This window comes from Sus scrofa, chromosome 16 (genome assembly GCF_000003025.6).
Source record: "Sus scrofa isolate TJ Tabasco breed Duroc chromosome 16, Sscrofa11.1, whole genome shotgun sequence".
Taxonomy (NCBI): Eukaryota; Metazoa; Chordata; class Mammalia; order Artiodactyla; family Suidae; genus Sus; species Sus scrofa.
Genome location: NC_010458.4, coordinates 56518772 through 56546225, shown reverse-complemented (window position 1 = coordinate 56546225; position 27454 = coordinate 56518772). Strand labels below are relative to the sequence as shown.

General features: G+C 36.4%; 1 protein-coding gene across 1 annotated transcript in view; it reads left to right on the top strand.

Moving 5' to 3' along the window:
* TENM2 (teneurin transmembrane protein 2) overlaps positions 1–27454 on the top strand; it is a 3459878-nt gene that overhangs the window by 2537925 nt on the left and 894499 nt on the right. Inside the window, 2 exon segments of the mRNA XM_021076712.1 lie at positions 7382–7456; positions 11491–11766. Of these exon segments, the coding sequence (XP_020932371.1) occupies positions 7382–7456; positions 11491–11766 (351 nt within the window).

Here is a 27454-nt window from a genome sequence, read left to right as displayed (position 1 = left end):
TGAAGAATTTGCTCTGTTCTCTACGGAGTACTTAAGTGAGAAATTGTTAACAATAAAAAAAATAAGTCCCAAATACATAGAAATAAAATTACCCACTTCTAAGTAACCCATACATCAAAGTATAAAAGAATTCAGAAAATATTTGGAATTGAACAATAATGAATGTTCAACATATCCAAATTTGTGGGATTCAGGGAAAGAGGGAAAGATGATAGGTTTATATGTTTATTTAAGAATATGTTTTTATTTTTTATATGTTTTTATTTATTTTTATTTTTTTGCTTCTTAGGACCACACCTGCAGCATATGGAAGCTCCCAGACTAGGGGTTGAATTGGAGATGCAGCTGCCAGCCTATGCCACAGCCACAGCACTATGGGATCTGAGCTGTATCTGCTGCCACAGCCATAGCACTGTGGGATCCGAGCTGTATCTGCGACCTACACCATGGCTCATGGCAACTCTGGATCCTTAACCCACTGAGCAAGGCCAGGGATCGAACCCGCATCCTCATGGATACTACTCAGGTTCATAATCCAGTGAGTCACAATGGGAACTCCCTAAATTTATTTTTAAATCAGTGATCTGCATTTCTACCTCAAGAACCTAGGAAAGGATAAGTAAATGAAACCTAGAGTAAGTAGAGACAGTCAAAGATAAGAGCAAAATTTAAAGAAATAGAAAATAAACAATAAATGAAAACATTAAAGCCAAAAGCTGGTCCCTTGAAAAACTTATAAAGTCCATAAACCTTTAGCTAAAATAATCAAGAAAAAAAGAGAATACATGACTATCTCAAATCAGGAATGAAAGAAGGAATATTGTTATAAATAATTTATGTATTTAAGGATATTTTCATAACTAACTATGACTGTTTAGATTAACTGGACAAATTCCTTATATAATATCAATATATTAAGAAATATTATCTCAAAAATTTATTAGAGATAGTCACTACATGTTGATAATAAAATTTTCATCCCATTAGAAATCTATAATTATTATAAACCTATATGTACATACAACTAGACATAAAGCAAATAGAGATAAAACTTGGGGGAGAAAAAGGAAATTTCATCATATAGCTTTCAATTCTTTTTTTTTTTTTTCATCTTTTAAAGTTTAATTGAGGAGTTTGCCTAGTGGCTCAGTGGTTAACAAACCCAACTAGTATCCATGAGGATGCAGGTTCGATCCCTGGCCCTTCTCGGTGGGTTACAGATCTGGTGTTGCCATGAACTGTGGTGTAAGTTGCAGACTCGGGTTGGATCCTGCGTTGCTGTGGCTGTGGTGTAGGCCAGCAGCTACAGCTCAGATTTGACCCCTAGCCTGGGAAACTCTATATGCCTCAGGTGCAGCCCCCCCCCCAAAAAAAACAAAGGTTTTATTGAGGTATAGCTGATTTAGAATGTTGTGATATCTGCCGTACAGCAAAGTGATTCAGGGAGACATGTACACACATCCAATCTCTTTCAGATTTTTTTTTCCCACTAGATTTTCATGAAATATCGAGTAGAGTTCCCTGTGCTATATAGCATGCCCCCATTGAACCAGTCATTCCATGTACCACAGTGTGCATATGCCAGTCCCAGAGCCCTAACCCATCCCTACCCCTGACCTGTTTCTTTTGGTAACCGTAAGTTTGTTTTCAAAGTCTGTGAGTATTTTTCTCTTCTACAGATAAGTTCGTTTGTATCCTTTATGTAGATTCTATGTACAAATGCTATCATTGATGTTTGCCTTTCACTGGGTAAAGATGTGGTTCATATATATAAAAGACCATCACTCAGCCATTAAAAAGGAATGAGATAAAAGTTCCTACTGTGGGCCAACAGGATTGGTAGTGCCTCTGTAGTGCCAGGTCAGATCCCCAGCCTGGCATGATTAAAGCGTTTAGCATTGTCACACAGAATGGGCTGCAGCTGATCCTTGCCTGGGAACTCTATTTGCAGTGGGGCAGCCAATATATATATATAAAATAATGCCATTTGCAGCAACATGGATGGACCTAGAGATTCTCATACTAAGTGATGTTGGTCAGACAACATTCAATTCTTCATAAGATAATCAAAAGGCAAATTAGGAATTCCCGTCATGGCGCAGTGGTTAACAAATCCGACTAGGAACCATGAGGTTGCACTGGCCTTGCTCAGTGGGTTAAGGATCTGGCATTGCTGTGAGCTGTGGTGTAGGTTGCAGATGAGGCTCGGATCCCACGTTGCTGTGGGTCTGGCATAGGCCGGTGGCCACAGCTCCAATTAGACCCCTAGCCTGGGAATCTCCATATGCCGAGGGAGCAACCCTAGAAAAGGCAAAAAGACAAAAAAAAAAAAAAAAAAAAAAAGGCAAATTAGTACCATGTAGAAGCATTGAACACATGATTAGTAATTTGGTTTAATTGACATATAGTGAATCTTACACTCAATAATGAGATAATATGTTTTCTTTTCAAAAACACGTGAAATACTTATAAAAATTTAGCAGGGTATAGAGTAAATTTCAAAAATTATTCAAAAATTTAGTACTATCAAAATAATGCTCTCTAGCCAAGTATAACTATATTAGAAGTCAGAACCAGAGATATACACAAAATATCCCAATACATTCAGACATTTAATAAATAGTTCAATAAAAACATGAAAATATTTAGATCTAAATAACAGTGAAACTTCTGTGAATCAAAACTTATGAGATGCAGTAAGAGTCGTCCTAAGAGAGAAATATATAGGCTGAAATTCTTAAAATGGAAGAATGGCTAGACATTGATGATACAAAGAGTCAAATTTTAAAGATACAGAAAAGATCAATGAATGAACACAAAGAGAAAGGGGTAATTTGTTTATCTAAGTGTAAATTTAATAAACAAAATGTATGGAGTAGATAGAATCGTAAAAGGGAAAATTAGCTTTTAGAAAGACAAAAACAATTACTCAATCATTGCTGAAACCAATTCGATTTAAAGAAATAAAGCACCAATAAATAATGTCAGAAAAGAAAAAAATACAGAATTCTATAAATACTGCATAAATTTAAGAGACACAAAGATTTGGATAACTGTGCTAATCTATTGAAGACAAGAGGACATGGGCGTGTTCCTGGAAAAATATGTTGGTCCAAATCTTTCAAAATCAGCTCAAGAAAAAATAAAGTGGTAATAATGCTTTTAAAAAACCAGGTTTCTTTATTTGCAAATGGATAATCCTCATAATATTGACATTTGTTGCGTGATTACTCTCTGACAGGCAATGTGCTAAACACGTGTACTTGCCCTAATTCAGTGCTTCCAAGAATCTTATGAAGGCATTTTTAAGTCTATTTTATAGTGAGTATATGGAGACTCATCAGAAGTAATTACTTCTAAGGGTATATGGTCAATGAATATTTTTAGAACAGATTCTGGAACTCCCACTTTAACCCTATGCTATATATGTAGTGACTGTTTAGGGCTACTGCCCCAATTAATGGGAAAACTGTGTATAAATGCACTTATGGCAGTGCTTGTCACATTATGAAGTCCTTAGTAAATGTAGCTAATCTTACATTCTCAAACACAGAACAGCTAGACCACTGCAGCGAACCCACTCTTGTTCTTTGATTGATTGATTGTTTTTCTGATTAATAAAAAATAGTTTGGATAAGCAGAGTCTCACATGGTCCGATGATTGTATATCTTTGTAATGCTGATTGGTATAAGTTTTTAATGCTGGAATTGATTTTTAATCTTGGAATTTTCTTCAGCAGAAAAGAGTCTCCAGCTAGCTGGGTTACTGAACATTTCGTTTCTATTTATGAACTGGCAGTTGTTCAGTGGAAGCTTTTGTTGAAACCACTTTTGGGTTTCCCAGATTGGGCTTTGTTCAGGTTGGGATGTGAAAATGCCATATCAGAGGAGAAGGTCACATCCACCATTGGTTTTGAGGGTATGAAGCTTACAGAGAAACCTGAAATATTGGAAACTTTCCTGTCTTCATGAGCCTTTTGGTGTTTCTCTTATTTGGAATGTGTTTCTTTACATTGGAATGATTCTAGTAACAAATTGGACAAGTCATAACACATCAGGCATGCAGATACAGACTAAAATAATTAATCTGCAAGTTTGGAAATAGCAAAATATTAACATTTTAGGTGCTATACACAAAAAGGAAATTGTGATCCTTAAAGTATATTTTTGAAATACAAACATTTGCTTAAATTTTTATGAATACTAATGCGTGTACACCTACTCTGTAGTTTTAAGCCACAGGATATTTCGTGAACAGTTTTGTCAACATTTGGGAAAATATCTGAATGTGTAAAATCAGATGAACTTTAGAAGGGCATTAAGAGAGAGTTTATGTGAAGAATTTTAGTATACACAAGCATAAAACATTAGAATTAATAAATAGTTCCTTCAGTGGCTTTCAACATTGTTACCATTGCCTATACAAATATGTAGATTTTAAAATCACATTAAAATAATATTTTAGATAATGTTGGTAATTTTTTGGGCTCATTATTTTGTGTAACTTATGCATAGCTTTGATTGCTCAAAATTCAGAGTAAGTTGTCGACGTTAAATGTAGGGTAACAATTTGGTGATATATTGTGATTATTCAAACAAAGGTGAAAGTTATATTTTGTCGCTTACAATTTTTGTATTTTTCTTGATAGCTTTCTATTTTACAAAAGCTTATGGAATTAGATTACTTTCTTTCATAAAGAGAACTATAGCATTATAATTTATGTTCTTTTCTTAAATATCTGTTAGAAAAATTTGGAATCAGTATTCACTCCTGACTTTAAAATGTAGAGTCTAACATTTGCTCAAGAAAAGTGACCCATGTTTATTTACAAGAGATTCTCTTTGTCTTAGGATAAATTATCCTAGAAAAAAGGCCACCTAAAAAAGGAATCAATGTTTAGAAAGAACCAATAGTTCATATTAAATAGTAAAAATAATTTATTGTAATTTATCTTGAGAAAATAAAATTATCAAGAGTATATTTTGTTTTATGTTTACCATAATTTATTATTCCAAATGTATTATATAATTATTCAAAATGATAAAGAAGAACAATTCGTTGGGGCATACTATACCTTTTATGGAACAACTATATGACCAAACAATAGTCCATCTTTCATTCAGAGTTGCATTTTGCAGCATGATCATAAGAGGTTCATTTTGCAAAAAAAAAAAAAAAATGTGTTTGCTGGATTCATTAATTTTCTGAAGGGCCTCTCCTTAACCTTTTATTTAAATAATTATCTTTCCTCATTCAAGTTGAGATTTTCCTGGTTCTTAGTATGATGAGTGATTTTTTAATATACCCTGGCTATTTGAAGTATTATGTTATAAAAATCTAAATCTTATTTAAATCTTACATTTCAGCTGGCTTCTTCTGACACAAAGCTGGGAGAAAAGTGGGGCCTGAAGGCCTGACTGCCAGGTAGAGGTGAAAGTCCAGGCCCCTCACCTGGCCAACTTGGACAAGGGGAGATAGGGGGTCAAGTGAAGAAGGATGCCTCCTTCCTACTGGCCAGAGTTGGGTCAAATCACCACTAGGACCCTGCAGATACCAACCTGGTTGAGTGAAGACAACCTTACAGTTCCCCTTCAATCCTCTAGTAATGGCAAAACTAGATTTAACATTATTCTCTTCTGACACCAAGAGGGAGGGGGAGGAGCGTTTCATTACTATCTTGTGGAAATGGAAGTCAAGAATCCCCTGATGGCCTCCAATGACACTCTTGCAGGTGAATCAGAGAAACCTCAGTACTACTGGGTGACAAGGAAAGTTCCCACTCCCCACTCAGTCTTCTTTCAGTCCACCCTGATGTGTTTATGGAGGTGGGGAAGGACCCCACATGGCAGTCGGCTTTACTTTGGGTTTATTTTGTCTGCTTCTATTGGTGTTTCCAGTTTGCAGATTTCTCCAGTACCACATTTGGGGTATATGAGGCAAAAAGAAAACCCAGTGAACCCATCACTATATTTTTCTTCAGGTCCCAGAACCCTAGTGGATCTATCTTTTTCCCAATCCCTTTTAAATTCATTTTATGTATTTTTCGTATGTACTATCCAGGGACTTTGGCTGTCCTTAGTGGGAGATGTAGAGAGAAGTGGGGAATTTCATTTTGGTCTAGAACAGGAAGTCCATCACCTTTTTAAGAATGTATTATCCTGCCAACATTCATTTCTATCTGCTTTTGTTAACAGCTTAATTCTGTTAAATCTTGGTTACTTTGTGGCCTTATTAGATCCTACTGTTTTTCAGCATCACTTTTATTGACTTCATGGAAATATACATCTTTATAAGTTTTACAATTTCATCTCAGATTGGCACCAAATGATATCCTGTGATCAGTAGTTAATTGATGGCATGGACAATGATATGGTGGTTGATATGAGAAGAGATACTATTAATAAGTGGTGGTGCTAGGTGGGGATTTATTTTATAAGTGATCACTACTGACTATTTTCATGTTGTAGCAGCTTTTGCTTCCCTATGTAAAATTTCTTCTCTTAAACGCAGGGGACTCACATAGTAAACATTTAGATTATAAAAGTTTTCTATTTTGAATTCCCCCATTACTACTGTTAACTTTTATCATCCTGCCCTCATAGTAGAAAATCTGTTCAAATGCTGACATTTTCAGTGCTATTTGTATTCGCTGGTATTACCATGACATGATAATTCTGACTTAGAGACATATGTGCTTTTCCTAGTTAAAGGTTATTTCAGAGTGTGAGAAGTCGGTAAAAACTTAGAAAATAAAGCCAAGATCACAATGCACTGACATATACTTCCTTAGAATTGTGTCCCCAAATAAAATGTGTTGGTCAAGGGATGACTCTTGGTATCTATTGCAAAATTTCTCTCTGAAAAAGTTTTGGAAAGGATTCTAGTCACACACTGAGGTTACAATAAAAAAAAAAAAAAAAAAAAAGCTTAAATCAAGAAGACTTTCAAACAATTGGATTTATTTTTAAAGACTTTTGTTCTGTTATCCTGGTCACCTAGAAATTTTTTGACATTGATATTCTCTCCCAACACTTCACATTATAATAAAGTTTCATGATGTAAATAACATAGATTTTTGTGTAGTCATTCATCTGTAAAAATATTGGCCCTGGAATGTGAGACAACACTAAGCAGCATGTTGGCAACAACCATAAAACCTGAGATGGAAAGAGTTGGCGATTCATCCTCACTTTAATTACTGATGCCAGGGAGGTTGGAAACAACTAGAGGGCAAATATGTGTTCCATGCATACTGAACTATTGTGCCACTTTTTGTCTTTCTGCAAGATAGTAAAGAAGGGATGAAATGTTGACTTTTGTCCTCTAGAAACCTTAGCTTGGAGAATCACACAATGACTAGTCTCTCTCTTCTATTCAAAGCTGCCCTGGAGCTTAATAAAGACATAATTATACAAGATGAATTAGAGAAAAATCAGTCTTCCATCAATGAGCAAAGTAAGTGTAAAATAATAAGTTGACATAGTATTAAAGATCCCCCATACTATTTACATGCTAAGCAGAATGTGTAACATGAGGGCTTCATGCTGTAAGGTGAACTACATGAAAAATGTTTGTCTGAAATAAATTCACATAGGGGAATATTTGGAAGACTGGGTATGGTAAGAACCAACTGAAGGAGATGTAGTAACTTCTCTCTGGAGTAAAGTCCCAGCGCCCTGCGTCTCACACTGGATCAAGATCTGGTGGGCACTCTGTGAAAGGAGGGAAGGTGGGACCGGTGGATGACCTTTCATGGCTCCCTGTCCTTCGTCAGTATAATATTTATCACTGTGTAGATGGTACTTTTTTATGTGATTCTTTGATTAATGTCCCTTTCTCAGTGAGACTGTAAGTGTCATGGACTGTATTTTTATACTACTTACTGTTACATCTCCAGTGTCTAGCACAGCTCTAGGAACAATAAATGTTGCTGAATAATTTAATAAGTGATAGACTAGTTTTTCCTTTCTACTATGTATATGGCTCTCCAGCTTCATATGTTAGGGAAAGGCTTGGACCAGAAACTGTCCCAGGTACAAAAGAATAGAATGAGGTTTCTATTCTACGAATTAGTTGAGACTAAAAAAGTACTAACCTAGGAATTGTGAGGAAAGGGTAGCATGGAGGAAGCATGATCCTATTGGAAGAGAAAGCTAAGGCATTTAGGAGGTAATATTTTTGAAGAAAAAAATCTGTTTTTATAGGAAAACCTTCTTTTGAATAAGCCAGTGTGAACTTATTTAACTTTTTCTGGTGAGTTAGGTAGAGTACCTTCAGTTCCTTTACAGTGATGCCTGTTTGTGGCTTCAGGTTTGTAAACTTGAAGGTGATACTCTCAAAGTGTACTTTTTTCTTTTCTAATATTGTGGCTACTTTTAGAATGTATACAAATTTAAGCTGATTCATGAAGATCTCAAGTTTGTTCTAACAGAAAAATATTTTAATTTCTTATCATCATGTACATTTTATAACCAAAGAAGAGACACTACATTTGTTATATGGCTTCCTGCCTGTTATTTCTAGGACTCAGATTGAAGAGCACATGGGTTCTTCAGAAAGCTTAAGGTTCCTTTGCTCACACAACTGTTTCTCTTTTTCTGGGTAGGTCTCTGAAGCTATACCCAGATAATGAGATGTGAGAAAACCATCCAGAAAGTTGCCTTAATACATAAAACACTCCATTTCAAATGGAATCATATAGCTAAAAATCCCCACATGTGAAAAAAATATATGTGTTTTAGTTTGTGTTGTTTTCATTTATTAGAGAGAAAAGAAGCAGTATTTCTCAGAATAAACATGAGCACTAAAGGCAAGATGTGAGAATGCTAAAATAAAATAATATTTTCTAATTACTTAAGAATGAGAGAAGCAACAATAGAAAAGAGTTGTATTATCAGATATATATGAACACAACATTGTAAATCAATAATTTTAATTTTATGATCTTCTGAAGCTGAAATATAGATTTTGGCATACAATTAGAACCCACTACCCTATTTCCCAGGATGCAGCTGGAGCAGCATACCTTAGGTAGAGAATTTCAGACAGCATCATACAGCTATGCCCAGGGAATAAGCCCTTAGCGTGTGCTGATGGCAGTAAGGACATCCTTCTTCCCCACACAGGTAGTAGGAAATCCCCATGCCCCCAGAAAATTTTTGCTGGTTCTGTTTCACTCTATAGAGATAATTATGAACAATATTGAGTTTAATTCCATTTACACAGTGAAATAAGGCTGTGGAAGTTCATTGTGCAGTAAAGACAGGAAAGTAAATCCTCAGAATAAAAATACTTGTGTCTGTCACAAATTAACATCATACTAGGTTAATATAAACAGTTTTGGGGACCTCAAGATGATCACATCAAGTAAAGTAGGCCATACAAAGACAAATATATGATATGGCTTACATGCGGAATCTAAAAAAAAAATGATACAAATGAATTTATTTACAAAACATAAATAGACCTACAGACATAGGAAAAAAAACTTGTTAGCAAAGGGGAAAGGGGAGGAGAAATAATTGGAAGTTTAGGATTAACATGCACATATAATTATATATAAACCATGTAACAACAAGGACCTACTGTATAGCACAAGGAACTATATTCAATATTTTGTATAATGGAGAAGAATCTAAAAAAGAGATGTGTATGTATAATTGAATCACTTTGCTGTATACCTGAAACTTAACACAACATTGTAAATCAAAGATACTTCAATAAAAATAAATAAATAAAAACAAAAGCTGAGAAATGGTATCAGGTACATGAACTATCACAGTGTTAATTATATCTATCATGATTTTGGAGACATGTATAGCTCTAATGTAATCAATACAGAGAGTGGGTAAACCATGGCTTTGGTGTTATTTAGATTTTCTCTACTCACAGCATAAAAGTGCATTTCTTCATGACATTTTTCATTGTCCATAAATTGCGTAAAACCAAAAAAGTCAGATTTACCTGTCCAGAAAGAGAGTGGACTACATGATTCCATCTCATTTGCGTTGAAACCTTAAAATGACTTTTAAGGTGCCGAATATTATAACACACAAATAAAACATTCTGCTGTGTAGAAATGTTGCCAGATTGGCTTTCAGTTGAGACCACCTGACATTGCAGAGAGAGTGCAGGCTTGGGCTCTGCAGATAGAGAGGTGAATCCTGGACCTGCCACTTGCCCAGGTGTGACCTTGGAAACAGCTTCCAGACCCACTGTAAAATGGTTAACACCTCAACTGCTGTGCTTTTATGATATTTAAATGAGATAAAGCCTATTAGAGTAACTGGCCTTATGCCCAACACATGGCACAGTAGACGTGTTCAATAAATACCTATTCTCTCTGCTTCCCATCAAACCACAGCCACCCCTGCACTCCCCACATACACACACATGCACTTTCACAGTTTAAACCCACTTTTAGTTTTACATGGTGTTAGCAAAAAGAAATGGTTTGATATCATTTTAAAATGAAAAGATGGACTCTTCATCCCTAGGATGCTGATTTTTTTTTTTTTTTCTTTTTAGGGCCACATCTGTGATATATGGAAGTTTCCAGGCTAGGGGTCAAATCAGAGCTGCAGCTGAGGCCTACATGACAACCACAGCAACAATGATCCTTAATTCACTAGGTAAGGCCAGGGACTGAATCCTCATACTCAAAGGCTGCACTGGTCCTTAACACGCTGAGCCACAGTGGGAACTCTCCTAGGATGCTGATTTAAATAATATCTTACCTATACGCACTTAAGAAAACAACTCTTGAAAATATATAATCACATATAAAATATATAGTGATTCTGAGAGAAATTTAAGAGATTAATACCCAGATTTTACAGAAAACTGGGGCTCCAGGAGTTAAGAGACTTGCCACAAGGAGACTTTACCAGTGGGAAGCTAGAACTGGTCCCCAGGTCTCCCGCTCACTCCCATTTATTGGAAGATTAAGCTTCTTTGACTTGAAGACAGACTGTTCAAGAATCAGATCCAGGTTTTGCCACAATCTAGATGTGTGACCTTGGGTAAGTGGCTTAAATTCTCTGTTCCTCAGTTTCCTTATTTACAAAATGATTAAAGTAATATTATCATTGTCATAAAGTTGTGACTTTTTAAATGTAAGATAAAAGTTGCAGAATATAAAGATGCCTAGAGCACAATGAAGTGCTTGGTATATATTAGCTCTTCTTATAAGTCCAATGTTTTTGCAGCTGCCTGGTGCTCCCCAGACACCAGTCAATGCTTAAACCTTTTTGAAATAAAATCTGAGCACTCCGTTCTAGAATGAATCTTAGATGTTGACTTTTTTGTTGCTGTCATTCTCAAATAGACCCGAATATCCTAAATACTTTTGCCTAAGACCCATTTCTGTATACCACAGCAAATCTGACATAGTTTTGGAAGAGGAAACTGTCTGCTTCTTCTAAGAATAGATTTGAAATGTGAAGGCATTTCACCATTTTTAACCTGTCTCTTTGTTGCTGTCACCCTAGGAACTAACTTCACCCTTGCGGAACTGGGAATCTGTGAGCCCTCCCCGCACCGAAGTGGCTATTGTTCCGACATGGGGATCCTTCACCAGGGCTATTCGCTGAGCACAGGGTCTGACGCCGACTCCGATACAGAGGGAGGGATGTCTCCAGAACATGCCATCCGATTATGGGGGAGAGGGCTCAAATCCAGGCGCAGTTCCGGCCTGTCCAGCCGTGAGAATTCAGCCCTTACCTTGACTGATTCTGACAACGAAAATAAGTCAGATGATGAGAACGGTAGGACCGCTTCTTAAATATGTTTCAATGTTCTGGGTACCGTGCAACGTGGGGGCTCGGGATGTTTTTGTTTTTTAATAAAGAGGCGTATAAAACCATTCATTTTCTTTTAAATCGACCTTGTCTCCCCACGCTCAGCTCGGGGGGAAAATCAACCGGCAAACCTCGAACACACAAGAAATGAGGAGAGAATTTTAAAATCGCATTTTGATGATAACACGCTGTTCCGGCATAGTCAGTGGGTCTTATTAGCAAGTAAATTACATTGCCAAAGAGGCAACTTGATAAACTATGACCTATACCTAGAAAATGTCCTCTCTCCACAAGTTTCTAGGTCTTTGTATTGATTTCCCCTTCCCAGTAAATGGCAACCTGGGTTATTTTTTTTCATGAAGATCTCTTAAGAATCCTACCTTATCTTAGACTTTCATTTCCAGGCGGCAATGCCTCATATCCGTATTGAAGATCAAACTTGGAACAGATGCTCTGGAGTTTAATAATGACAAATAGGAAGAGACTTGTCTTCCAAAAAGTATTCTCTATGTTTACTTTTCTCCTTGGTGCCTATGTAGGTTAATGGCTTCCTACACCTTCTATCACAAATCACTATTGCTTATCCATCAGCTTTGTAGATGGGTTTTAATGAAACTTTGAAAATTAAATGCTTCCGATCATTAAGCAGTAAATATAGGGAAGCCCAGGCAAGTCATTAAAGAGATAAGGTGCTTATTTGTGGATTTCTTAGCAACTCAGAACTCTGTTGAGTCCAAAACAATTTTTAAAAGATAAATTGCATTAGGTACAGTTGATTTATAAAGAAAACATCAAATGCTATGGGGTTTTTTTATGAATATATTGTGTGTTTGCTAAAAAAATTACCATTAAAATATTGATAAATAAATCAGTTAAGAATGTTCCTATGAAATATTATAAATCTATACTAGAGCAGCTCTAAGTATTTTCTTGCATTTAAAAAAAGAAAAAGAAGTTTGCAGGCAGACAGCTTGTTGTGAATACAAAAGCACAGCTTAATATCGTTTAATCTCCAAACCATGTTGAAAACCCATCATTTCCTGGGCAAGTCGGGTGTATTAAAAAAGATGTCACTATGTTGCATTTTAATTTATATTTAATTCTGAAATAATTTATTCTACAGTGAGGACAAGGGGATGTGTCTTACTTATGCCTCTGTTCATGTAGCTAATCAAGGTGTACTCTCAAGGAAAAATCTGCACTTGACTCCTTTTGAATTTTAACAAAATTCTAACACTTGGCACATCCAACACTCCAAAGGTGCTTATTTGATAGGAAATTACTTTTAGAAGTTTTCATAAAGGCATACATTGAATCCATTTACTGGTGTACTTTTTCAACTTCAGTGTGTGTCAGATACTATTTAAATGGAGGTAGTCTGATTGCCTAATAAATAAAATCAGTTGTAATCCAAGAATTTATGGCACATTTTAAACAAAGTATTTTAGCAATTGTTGCATGGGTGGAATTCTCAATGGTCTCATGGAACCATCTATAAAGACGTATTTATGCATATTTATAGAATTTACACCTTCTCTTTTTTAAGCTATATACAGCTTAAAAACTTAACTAATAAGGAGAGGTCTGCAGTGAAGCAAAGGGACAAAAAAGCGCTTGTGGTGAATTTACCTACAAATAAATGTGGATTAGAGAATTTTACAAGTAAAGATGTATTTGGTACAACAAAAGTAGTCACTTTTTTCTAATATCATTTGAAACATTATATTTGAACAGTTTTCACCTTGGGGGACTCTCTATAAATCCCTGTGTACTGATATTAAATAAACTCTTAGACATAATGTCGCATTTTCCCCTATAATAGTAGTTATAATACAGTCAGAATTGCATAAAGGAAATGGACTTAGAACCATGAAGCAACTCTTTTGTTCCTGCATCTGTAGAGCATGGAGGGGTTTCTGAAGCCAGAGTTTAAGCTTAGGTGATAGATGGTTGTTTTCAAATGTACAGATAAAATATGTTTATTTTGCTCTTTTTTTTCAGTATGTCACATATTCAAGTGATGTGCATTGTGCACACTCTGTTCTCATTGGAGGCCAGAAGTAAAAATAAGAAATTGTATGTGTCACATCATAAACTCCTTAACCACATAAAAAGTGAGGTATGAGCTACTCTGTAGGTTGAGGTGTTAACTTCAGTCAGTTTCTTGCTCTTGCTCTTTGACAAATTCTGTTTAGCTCACACATGCACACACAAAAAAATCAATGCGTTTTCACATCAGTGACTTTATGAAGTTTGGGAATGTATTATCATATAGATTGACAGTTGCCCCACTGGTTCCACACCACAGCATGGACACTTACAAAGCCATCATTAATTTCTCACACTTGTACCCCGCAATGGCTTCCTCCATAATAAACACTCTGTCCTTCAGAACCAAATCAATAACCTTTTAGGTGTGCCTCTCTGGAAGAGGAAGTAACGAGAATCTATACTTTGAGAAAGGAGGCCTCCAATTCCATTTTAGAGTTTAAGGATATATAACCACAGAAGGAATAGTTTCTTTGAATCCCATATATTTTGACTTCATTTTTTATGGTGAGATCTTGGGGGTCCAGAGATTTTTCACAGTGCTTATTTAAAATTGCCCTTAAAAAATTCCTATTGTGATTTCGCTAAGCATAGGTAAAAAATCAAGACAGATCTCAAAAATTGCCTTTGCTTTCTATAGCATAAAACATATATCCAGTCTTCAAACTCGTGTAATAAAAATCCCTGACTGCCAACAAGTCTTTGTACATGCTGCTGTGACAAAAATGACCTACTAGTAAGTAGTAACTTCAAAGTCCTGTCATACTGACCACATAGATGAATTTGTCTTTTTTTTCCCCCAGTGTAGATTCTTCAAGGTTCTCACTACTCACAGCTCTGCACCTTATACGTGCTGTACAGCCACCAAATTAATATTGTGTTGACTCAGATTTCTTTAAATAGATAAAACTCTTCAGTTCAGGTTATTTTATTGGGTTCTTTAACTTTCTCTTTAAGCTAAGGATGGCTTAGTTAGAAATGGCAGTGAGAGTTGCAAACAGCAAGCCTAACTTTTTGCAACTGTGAAATTTGATGGCTTCTATAGAAAGGGCTTTCCCAGTGACTTTAAATTAGAATCATTCCTTTTTTGGGGTAATAAATGTCCCACTTAAAATATGTCCTCTCTGAGGCCCTTTTTATCACCTGAGTTATGGAGAAAATGGGGCAGTCACTAATACACAAGAATAACTAATTGCCTTCTTTAAAATGCGGAATAGCACACACTGTAAAAAATCTGGTCTATGTGCTCCTGACTCCCTTAGGCAGTTTCTTCACCTTGGGGACTTAAAAATATCCTTGAGCTTTTTTTTTTTTTTTTTCTCCCAGCATAATTCTAGTTACAGTTATTTTATTAGAAATCCAGAAAGAAACAAATAAAAGACAAAACAAACAAACAAACAAAAAAAACCCCACACTTTGCTATGGGATAGGGAGCCAGAAATTACAGAAAACTAAATCTGGCCTTGGGTGAAGCTTTGAGAAAAGTATCCTTCCCTTCCCCTGTTTGTTTCCACTCAAAATAAATAAGACCAATGTTCATTTTTATCTGTTGTCAATTGGAAAATTTGTCATTCTCATAATGTACTTTGAGGTTGAACATATAAATGTTGGGTTTAATTCCATTACATTTCACAAAATGCATTTATAAAGCAAGCTGACTCGTGGCACATAATGGATTTGTATAAAGTATATTTGTGGAACACAGATGCTATTAGATTGTGAGTCCTCTTGGAACAGGTCTGTAGTGTTCCTGTCTCCTCAGGAGAACTTGAGGACACCCAGGTATCTCTCCATGCTACTGGAGACGTGGGATGTGAACTCAGATGAGGTGATGGATTTTCCCTGGTACCAGGGACACATCCTTAGATCATTACCACCAGCCACATTGCATTCATTTGACCTAGGAGATGAGTTTCTTAAGTCTTCCTTCTTTCTCCTCAAAAAGCCACTCCTCAAAAATTCTGACATTAGAGTCCCCTATAAGTAAACACACCCAAGACTTGCCAGGGAGTTTCTGTTTCTTTCCCACTCTATTCCTCTGACATAGTCTTAAATTTATTTTGTATTTAATAATTTACTCCTTTCTTCACCCCCACCCCACATGTAAAAATTAGAGAGAATTCGTGTAACAGATATAAAAACTTACTATAAGCACTAGGCAATGGGCACTGAAAGCTCATAATTTCGCTCTTAACAAAAGCAAAAATGTTTAGAGTAAGAATAAAGAGGTAGCTACAAAAATTAAAGAGTAATATTTGCACTTTGGATGTTGCTATGCAGATGAATTCCTTTAGGCCAAACTTTATAGGAAAAAAACTTCCACAGAAGCTAAACAAAACGTCACCTCCAGTTCCTTTAAAACTAAACAACTACCAAACTTTCATCCATTTTGGATGACCGTTACTTCAAACTGTATTTCTAAACTTTATCTTTTTTCTTATACTTGCAAATTTGAAAGAGTAACATTTATAAAGAAGAATGTGAAATGTGTTATCATGGACAGAAAAAAGGTGAAGGACGTGAGAACAAAATGTCACAGGTGCTCAGTCTCTTTCTAAATGCAAGGATGATTTGATTTTAATAACACTGGTACAGGTCTCTAAAAGTCCACATACTAGAGGCTATAGGGACATCTTATCTTACAAAAAATTATTCAGAGGACTCTTAAATGTATGATTATCACAATGTTAAAATATAGCTGATAATAATGTAATAGCAGAGGCAAAATTTAGGAATATCACATTATCACATGACATGATACATAATGATGGAGTAAAAGGATTAGTATTTTGCAAATGCACCTCTACAGAATTTAGAGATTCAGGTAGTTGCAAATTAAGCAAAGCTTGTATAACTTTAAAGTAGAACAGAGTACTTAAAGCCTTGTAAGAGTATGTACCTAATTTCCAAGACTGCACATTCCAGATTATAAACTTTAGTGGCATGGTTTTTCATTACTTACATATTTCTTTCTTTCCTATCTGTTAATGCTCAGGGACTATCAAGCAATGGCTCTATTCAATAAATATAATAAATAAAACGAATCATTAAGCTCTACTTTTGGCTAGGGCGCCCTGATTTTTGTATGTGTAATCTCCACATCTCTGGGGAGACATTAGGTTTGGTGGATAATAATTTGGTTTTAAAGTGCTGAATTTCTGTTGTCTATACTTTCACTTCAGTTAAAAGCAAAGGCAGTAACCGGGTCCAAAACACAATGTTTTTGTCAGTTCATGATCGGGAGCTTCTTTACTCAGAAGACTCTTAACTTGTTCACTTATTGTTTGGTCACTTTTTAGTTTTGTTGTTATTTGTCAAGGATCAGATTAAATTTAAAGTTGGAGGAGAGATGCAATAAGTATTAAGGGTATAAATAAAATGTGTTAAAGCTAAGGACGTTGATAATATGTATTTAATATAGACAACTGAATTAGGGTGAATTGCTCAGAACCCAAAATCAAACTAAAAAGGATTTGAGAAATACCTGTGAAAGATAATGAAACATTTCAATTCCCCATTCTGAAACTGGGACATGTGAGAGAATGGAGAAATTTTCGATTGATAAATAAAACAGAAACTTCAGATACATACCTGTTATGTCTATAGGCTTATACACAAAGGTAAAAATGTTACTGTTGCTTTAATGTTGAGCTTTATTCAATAGTCGCTGAAGGAACTGCCTGGAAAATTGTCCTTTCACCACACCATTTCCCTAAATTCAGTTTGAGGAACATTAAAGGAATCAAAGGTAGAAATAAGTGAGTCACATAATAGTCATGAACAGAGGTTAAGAACTGCAGTCCATGAGCCAAATCTAGCCCATGAGTTATTTTATTTGGTCAATGCAGTATTTACAGCATTGTACATTACTCACCAACATTTTAATAATGGGAGACTTCATGTTAGACATTTTAATTTGGGGCTTCTCTTGCCAAATACAAGACCCAGTAAGCCTTGTGCGTGTTTCCCTCTGGAAACTATGGTTATGGCCATCACCACAGTGTGCTAGATGAACCCGTGTCTCCTAGTTCACCTAGGCTCTCTGAAGGCTATTCTCACTTAAGGTCTACCTTAACCTCTGGAGGCACTTGAATTACCAACCTTGACCTCAGTACAAACTTCAGGGAAATCAGAGATCAAAAAATGGCAGAAAGAGAAGTTCCCATCATGGCACAGTGGTTAACGAATCTGACTAGGAACCATGAGTTTGCAGGTTCGATCACTGCCCTTGCTCCATGGGTTAAGGATCTGGCGTTGCCATGAGCTGTGGTGTAGGTCGCAGACATGGCTTGGATCCCACGCTGCTGTGGCTCTGGCATAGGCCGGCGGCTGCTGCTCCAATTAGACCTCTATCCTGGGAGCCTCTGTATGCTGCGGGAGTGGCCATAGAAAAGGCAAAAAGACAAAAAAAAAAAAAAAAAAAAAAAAAAAAAGGCAGAAAGAAAGCTAGAAACTGGAAATTTTAGCCTAATTTTACATACGTTGAGCAGAGTGATCTCCCTTCATTTTTGTAAGTTTGACTTGTCTGTAAAATGGGTTTAATTTTGCTCCACCAAATTTCTAAAATAGTTTCAAAGGGTTCTGATAAAATTAAATCAAGTGAAAATCAGTTTCATTTGGAAATTAATAAGGGAATTGTAGGAATTCCTGTCATGGCTCCACAGAAACAAATCTGCTAGTATCCATGAGGACACAGGTTTGATCCCTGGCCTTGCTCAGTGGGTTGCGACTCTGGCTTTGCTGTGAGCTGTGGTATAGGTCACAGACTCAGCTTAGATCTGGCATTGTTATGGCTGTGGTGTAGGCTGGCAGCTACAGCTCTGATTTGGCCCCTAACATAGCAACTGCTGTATCCCACTGGTGTGGCGCTAGTAATTGTATTTAGGGAATGGTAAGTAGGTAATATGCCATCTCTGTATTCTGAAGGAGATGCCCTAAAGTGTTGAACAAAGACAGAATCTTTCATTTTAACAGATATATTTAAGCGATTTTAGTGTGAAACAATCTAGATGGACTTTTAGGAAACAAATGGAGGGAAAACCTACTCTAAAAACTTTAGCTACTTCAGGAGTTCCTGCTATGGTGCAGCAGGTTAAGTTTCCAGCATTGTTTCTTTGGTGGCATGGGTTGATCCTCTGTCTGGCACAATAGCTTAAAGGATCCAGTGTGGCCACAGCTGTGGTGTTTGTTGCAGCTGTGGCTCGAATTTGATCCCTGGCCTGAGAACTTCCATATGCTGCAGGTACAGCCAAACAAACAAACAAACAAACAGACCCAAAACTTTAGCTACTTGAGGTGATTGAGGAAATCTCTGAGGAGGTTCAGTTTATATTAAGCCAGTGGTTTATGGAGTCTCTTACAACAAAGTTGAAGGCAAGAAAATAATGTTTAAAAGAGGAAAAGGCAGTGATATACGAGGACCTCTGCCACCCCAAGAGAGAAAAACTCGGAACCATGTTGAGTCATGTTGAATTGAGAACAAGTGAGTCAAATGATGCTCCACTGACCACAGAACGTTCCTCTACAAGTGGGTAAGCAGGATATACAAGTATTATTCAGGGATAGCTCTTAGTCACAATGCAATACGCTCCCAGTTTTTTTGTTTTGTTTTGTTTATATTCCAAGGATATACATGAAAGAGAGAGGATAATTGAAATATAAACATGTTTAATAATGAAAGGGACTGAAATATTTGAGCTGGTATTCTTTGGAACCTCCATTCATGGAGGCCTATACTGGCCTGGGGGGATAAAAAATATCGGCGCTACTGCAACATTATTATTGCTTTTACATTAAATGTAAAAAGAGGGGGCATGAATTTACATGGGCAGAGCTAGGCACAGAGGTTTGGAAATATTTCTTTATTCTTTTTCTTTATGCATTATCACACATTCACGGATCCAAAGGGATCTTTGGATTTTTTTTTTTTTTTTTTAGAAAAAGAAAATTGGTATTAGGAAGTTAATGCACATTGGTTAAATACCCATATTTAATATATGCACTTATATGATGCTGCTAAACTATATTGTGTTTTATTTAGTATTGACAAAAAGTAAGCTCAGTAATCACAGATGAGGAGACACTTAAACTGGGGAGTCCTTATTTTATTTCCTAGAAGATTAGTACACACATCATTATGCAATATAGTAACCCTTTTCAACCAATTTCTTTATCAGAACATTAACCCTTGCACCAGCACTGTGTGTATATGCACTGACACACACACACACACACACACACACACACACACACAGAGCTCAGAAATTACTGAAGACTATCAACATTTTTACTATTTATTGATGAAAATGTTTTTTATTGTTTGAATACAAGTAAGGCTGAGCAGCTATCCATGGATTTATGGTCTATTTCTTATTTTATGACTTATGTCTCTTCTCCAGGTGAGAAGATGTTATTCTTCTCATTTTTTAGTTTGTATTAACTTTTTACTATGTCTTAAGTGATCCCGGAGTAAGTCCTATTGTGCTTTGTTATTTGTACAGATGGTTTAAAATGTTCATTTACAGGTGTGAAAAATCATTTGGATACATTCTCAAAATCATGTGGCTTATTTTCTGTAGAACAGAAATTAGAAATAAACACACACACACACACACACACACACACACACACACATAAAACACACACACATTTAACCCATCAGGCTTGAAAACTGGAAAACCATTTTAAATGGTTACATTAACCAAAGAAGAAAAACTGGCTCTGAGTAGGGCAGGGGATTTTTTTCCGTATTGAATATTTCAGCTGTTGTTCCGGATGCAGGACTTTATTTCAGATTGTTAATTTATAACAAACCAAGGATAGAATTGCATTCCACATGATGAAAGGAAATTCACATCTGCTAAGACAATCTGCAAGGCACCTTGAGGAGATAGAATCAAGTAAATGATGTATTAAATATTCTTAAAACTTCCTCCATCTATGCTGCCTTTGATTCAATGAGGATAGTAATCATAAACACAGTGGTATTCCAGCTATTGGTATTTTCACAAAATAGGTAGTTCTGCATGCAAGATAAATATCTCAGTACATAAAGAAATGTTCTGAAAATAATCATGGGGAAGCAATTACTGTTATAATAAGCATATGGCTCTGCTAATATAGAGTGTTCTTAATAATTGATGTTACAGGGGAAAAAATAGTAGAAAAAGGTCTATATTCTGGAGCATCCTGTTGTACATTCAGAATGGAAAAGACCCTAGTGAAATACAGAACAATTAGTCTGTCTTCCACTTCCGCCGATGCACATTTATGGCTACGAACAGCAGGGCACATTGGGAAGGCAGGAAGTGTACAAATCAACTTAATCTGTCCCTCTGTGGTATTTCAGGCCCTCCATAGTATAGTCCAATTTCATGTTTTTAGCCCTTGCTCCCATTTCTCCTCTAAATATATTTTCAGCTCCAACCCAACTGGACTACTTATTTTTTCCAGGCCAGACTCTCCTCCTGTGTCTTTTTGTCCTTCTCGCTTTGCTTTCACTGTTATCTCCAAACCTGCCCATGCATCATATTTCTGTGCATCATCAAAGAAATATTTAAGATGCCAAATCCTCTGTGAAACTATTTTGATCTCTTTAACTACATGCAATGCACTCCTATTCCTTTGAATCCTTTGGCATTTCATGTATCTGTTTTGGAACTAAGGGGACATAGTGTAGATTTCATCAAGGTAGAGAATGAAATGATTTTAGATGTATTTTTTTTTTCTTTTTTGGCCACCCCACAGCATATGGAGTTCCTGGGCAGGGGTCACATCTGAGCCACAGTTGTTACCTACCCTTGCAGGATCCTTAACCCGCTATGCCAGGCTGGGGATCAAACCCGTATCCTAGCACTCCAGAGACGTAACTGATACCATTGCACCACAGTGGGAACTCTGAGATGCATTTTGGAAATAGAATATATAGAACTTGATGCTAGTTTGAATGTAGGAGCTAATGGAAAAGAGCTATCAAGGATTGCTGACTTTAGCCACTGAATGGATTCCTAGTTACAAAAATGGGGAATATTTAGAAAGGATAAGACTTAGGCACTGACCTAGAGTTATATTTTGGACATTGTTATGTAAAATAAGACATCCAAGTGGAAAGGTAATGTGGAGGGTTGTGTAATTATTAAGAATAAAACTTAGGAGTTCCCATCAAGGCTCAGTGGGTTATGAATATGACAGTGTCCATGAGGATAAGGGTTCGACTTCTGGCCTCACTCAGTGGGTTAAGGATCCAGCATTGCCAAAATCTGCGTCCTAGTTTTCAGATATGGCTCAGATCCGATGTTGCTGTCCCTGTGGTGTAAGTCTCAGCTGCAGGTCCGATTCAACCCCTAGCCAGGGAATTTCCATATGCCACAAGTACGGCCTTAGAAAGGAAACACAAAAAACAAAACAAAACAAAACAAAACAAAAAAACACCACCAGAATGGAGACAATCATAGGGCTCACTCAGATGGCTGTGAATATTTACTTTACATAAAATGTATATTTGTCCTCAATACATTATATCTCTCTCTTTTTTGTAATTTTTTAGGGATACTCCTGCAGCATATGAAATTTCCCAGGCTAGGGATCGAATTGGAGCTGCAGCTGCCAGCCTATGCCATAGCCACAGTAACATGGGATCCGAACCACTTCTGCAACCTACACCACAGCTCACGGCAATGCTGGATCCTTAACCCACTGAGCAAGGGACTGAACCTGAATCCTCATGGATCCTATTTGGGTCCATTAACCACTGAGCCATGAAGGGAACTCCAATAAACATTATATCTTAAAAAAAAAATAAGGAAACTTAGAAGAGAGGTCTCAACCAAAAAACTTCAGTTCGAGAATCAACAGTGTAACAGTGGTCTCTTGTGTGTATCGGTGAAAGAAGATGAACTCATACAAGGAGAAAGGCAGAGAGGAAAGAGTAAAGGGCCAGGAGCAAACTGTGAGTAGCCCTGGTATGTTGGGTAGAGGAAAAGGAACACTCAGAAGAGACCAAAAACATACTGGCCTACAGATAGTGGTTCCACATTCATTCTTGTTTATGTGACTTTCATTAGGGCTTCTGACTGCTTCCCATTCTGATGTGGCTGCATAATCTCACAATCTAAATGCTTTCTATTTATTTTCTCTCCATGATTCTGCTGTTTTTATCAAAGGAAGCAAAACTGGTTGAGTTATTCATTACATAGAAAGAGAAAAATATATTAGTTTGTATGTATTATTACAGTACTTAACTGTAAACTCTTACTACATTCAAAATATTTATCAATCACCTATTATGTATTATTCTTACTTTGTATCAGTGAATAAGCTAGAAAAAGACACCTACCCTCTTGGAAATTAAATTCTGCTTGGAGAGATGGACAATAAAAAATGAACATAGACAAAAATGAAGGAAGGAAAGAAAGGGGAAGAAAGAAAGAATGAAAGAAAGAAAAGAAGGAAAGGGAAAGAAAGAAAGAAGGGCAGGAAGAAAGGGAAGGAGGGACAGAGGAAGGGAAGAAAAGTGGGGAAAGAGGGAAGAAAAATAGGAAGATAAAAGAAAGAAGGAAAGAGAAAACTGTGCCAGAAAGTGATAAATACTATGGAAAAAAAGAAAAGTAGGCAATAAAGGCAGTTGAGAGTATGTAGCTGTTGTTTTGCAGCATTAAATGGATGTGTGTCCAGGGTATGGGAGAAGGCTTCATTAAAAAGCTGACATTCAAACAAACAAAACTTTAAAAAGGCAAGGAAATTAACTGTGAAAAGGAGTTGACCATGCAGATTTCTGGGGCTATGGCATCCTGGGCAGATGGAAGAGCAAATGCAAAGATTTTAATGCAGTGTTATTCCTGATGTATTCAAAGAAGTCAATGTGATTGCTGCAGAATGCAAATTGGGAATAAAAGGACATAAGGACAGAGAGGTAAAGGTGGAGCTAGATATTGTAGGGCATCATAGATAATTTAAAACTGTGGTCTTTATTCTGAGGGAGATGCATATCCACACAGAATTTCAAGCACAAGAGTGACATGATCTGACTTCCCATTTAAAAATTACACTTGGCCTATTATGTTTAGAGTAGAATGAAGAAGGCAATAGTTGGGAGAACAGCTAGAAGGCTATTTCAGGATCCAGGACAAGAGATGACAGTGTCCAGGGCCAATGAAGGTGGTGATATTTTGAAGGTAGTGGTAGTAGTACTTCTATGTGTACTGGCCGAAAAGCATGTGAAAAAAAGATGTCAAAGATGACTCCCAAATCCTTTGCCTAATTTCTAATCAGATTATGTGTACTTTGGCATTAAGTTGTAGGAGTTCTTTATGTGTTTTGAGCATCACACCTTATCAGATATATGATTTGCAAATATTATCTCTGATTCCATAGGTTGCCTTTTCATTCTGTGTTGATAGTTCCTTTGCTGTGCAGAGCTTTTTAGTTTGATGTAGTCCCATTGGTCAAGTTTTGCTTTGGTTGCCTGTGCTTTTGTTATCATATCCAAGAAATAATTGCTCAGAAAAATGTCATGATGTTCTCCCCCCCCCATGTTTTTTATAGTTTTAGACATTATCTGTAAATATTTAATCCATTGGGGTAGGGCTGAGTTTTATGTATGGTGCAAGATAAATGTTCAAATTCTTTTTTTTTTTTTTTTTTGGCATGTGAACATCCAGTTCACCTAACACTATTTGTTGAAGACACTATCCTTTCCTCGATGTGTATTTTTGTCAAACATCAGTTGATTGCATTTGTTGAGTTTATTTCTGGTCTCTCTGTTTTGTACCATTGATCAATATGCTTGTCTTTATACAAGTACCATGTTCTTTTAATTGCTGTAGCTTTATAATATATTTTGAAATCAGGAAGTGTGATGCCTTTAGCTTTGCTCTATTTGATGCCCTTCCTGGTTCCACATGAATATTAGCATTTTTTCTCTATTTCTATAAAAAATTGTCATTAGGATTTTTGCATGGAATTGAATTGAATCTGTAGATTTCTTTTGGTAGTATAAACATTTTAACAATATTAGGTCGGTCCATGAACACGGACGTCTTGCCATTTATTTGTGTCTTGTTTTTCATTTTTTTATCAGAATTTTATAGTTTTCAGTAAACAAGTATTTTACCTCCTTGGTTAAATTTATTCTTAGGAATTTTATTCTTTTTGATGCTATAAATCAGATTATTTTAATAATTTCCTTTTTAGATAGTTTGTTCTTAGTTTGTGGACATGCATCTGGTTTTTGTATGTTGATTTTGTGTCCTGCAACTTTAATGAATTCATTTTTTATTTTTAACTTTTTTGTAGAATCTTTAAGTTTTTCTACATATAAGACAATGTTTTCTACAAAGAGATCATTTCACTTCTATCTTTTTGATATGGATACCTTTATTTCTTTTTCTTGCCTAATTGTTCTAGTTAGCACTTCCAGTATTAATATGGAAGTGCAGATCAAAATCATGAGATATCATCTTGCCTCTGTTAAAATGACAATTATAAAAAAAAGATAAAAAGTGTTGGCATTGATGCAGAGAAACTGGGATTCTGTCGGTGGGAATATAAACTGATGTAACCTCTATGGAAAATAGCATGAATTCTGCTCAAATAATTAAAAATGGTATTGCCATATGATACAGCAATCTTACTTTGGGCTATTTGTTCAAAACTTAAAGTTAGGTTTTCAAAAATAGGTATCTTGTGCATTATTCCCAACAGATTTACGTAGAAACAATCAAATGTCCATAAATGGATGAATGGGTAAAGAAATTATAGCATATACATACATGTAATATTATTCAGCCGTAAAAATTAAGGAAACCCTGCCATATGTGACCACATGAATAAATCTTGAGAACATAATATGTGAAATAAGCCATGCATAGAAGAACAAATACTTCATGATTTCACTTATATGAAGTATCTTAACTAGTAAAACTCATGGAAGCAAAAAATAGAATGGTGGGAGTTCCTGTCCTGGCTCGGCAGTTAACGAACCCAACAAGCACCCATGAGGTCATGAGTTTGATCCCCGGCCTCACTCAGTGGTTTAAGGATCTGGTGTTGCCATAAGCTGTGTAGGTAGCATACATGACTCAGATTGTGCGTTGGTGGCCACAGCTCTGATTTGGGTCCCTAGCCTGGGAACCTCCGTGTGCCGCGAGTGTGGCCGTAAAGAAACAAAAAGCCAAAAAAAAAAAAAAAAAAAAAAAGAATGGTGGTTGCCAAGAGCTGGGAGCATAGGGGAAATGAGGAGTTGCTGTTCAATGGGTATAAAATTTCATTTTCGCAAGATGACTAAGTTCTTGTACTTATCATCAACAGTAGTGTCCTGTATACTTAAAATTTTGTTAAGAAGGTATATCTCATGTTATCTAATATTACTACAATAAAAAAGAATGGAAAAGAAGAGAAAGGAAAAGTAAGAAGAAAAATATACCAAGACCTTTGTCTGAGCAACTAGAGGTATGACTTTTTCCTAACTGAATAGTAAATTCCATCAACTGAAGCCAAAGTAGAACAAATTTTGGAATGGAAAATGGTGAAAGACTGAATGTGGTGGCCTTGATATAGGACAGGGTAAGGATGACTAAAGACAAATAGAGCCAAGAATTTCCACGAGCTTTGCCAAAGCTCCAGGGAGGAGAGTCAAGAGAACTCTTGTTTTTAAATAAGAAGGAACTGTATATGTGTGCAATGGGTGAGAATGATCCAGTAAAGAGCAAAAGATCAATTGATGATAGATGGAAGAATAAGATCTCTTTCACAACCACAGAAGTATGGGAAGTTCATCTGTGATAAAGAGAAGGGGCAGATTATTGCAAGTGGGTAGATATGCAATAGAATTCTGTAGATTTTCTCCACTGTTTCTGTTTTCTCAGTGATTGGGAGCTGCTGTCATCAACTGAGAGAGAGGATGGAGGGGGAGGTATTATATTTTAAAGAGAGAAGAAAAGTGAGAAGTTACTAGTAGAAGGAAGACACTACCATTTACTATTTTATGGTCATGTATGCACGTGTGTATGTGTTTGTCCACATTCTACCAATGTGTGCAGGCACAAGGTAGGTAGGTTTGATTTAACTAGGGCTGTGGTTTACCAAGCCAGTAGTGAACACAATAAAGCAGTAGAGGTGTAAGAGAGTACAACGAGTAATTGTAATAATTATAATGATTCACCATGAAAGTTAAGCTAAGTAAGCATAAGAATGAGAACATCATGGGGTTAGAGATGGTCATAAAATCAATTGGTTGGAGGTGCAGATGGGTGTCAAAAGCCCTAATGGGGCCAGGGTCTGAAAGAGACTGACAGTGTCATGAAAGTAGGCATTGGTAATTAGAAAGTGGGTTGCATGAAACTGAGATTAAGGAAGCATTGTTGTTGTCAACAATGACAAGGTCTGACCATGAGCATGAGTAGCTGAAGCTGGAGAGAAGACAAGAATAGTGACAAGAGCAATTCAAATAAATGGAAGTGAAAGTGTTGGCAGGATCACCTATGTGTACACTGAAATAGCCACCACTGGAGAGAGGAGGAGTGCTGAGTGAGTGACAAAGAGCCAGGAGTTGAAATTATTTGTAAGGAGGAGGGACAATGGCAGGGGAGAGATGTGATGTCAGTGAATG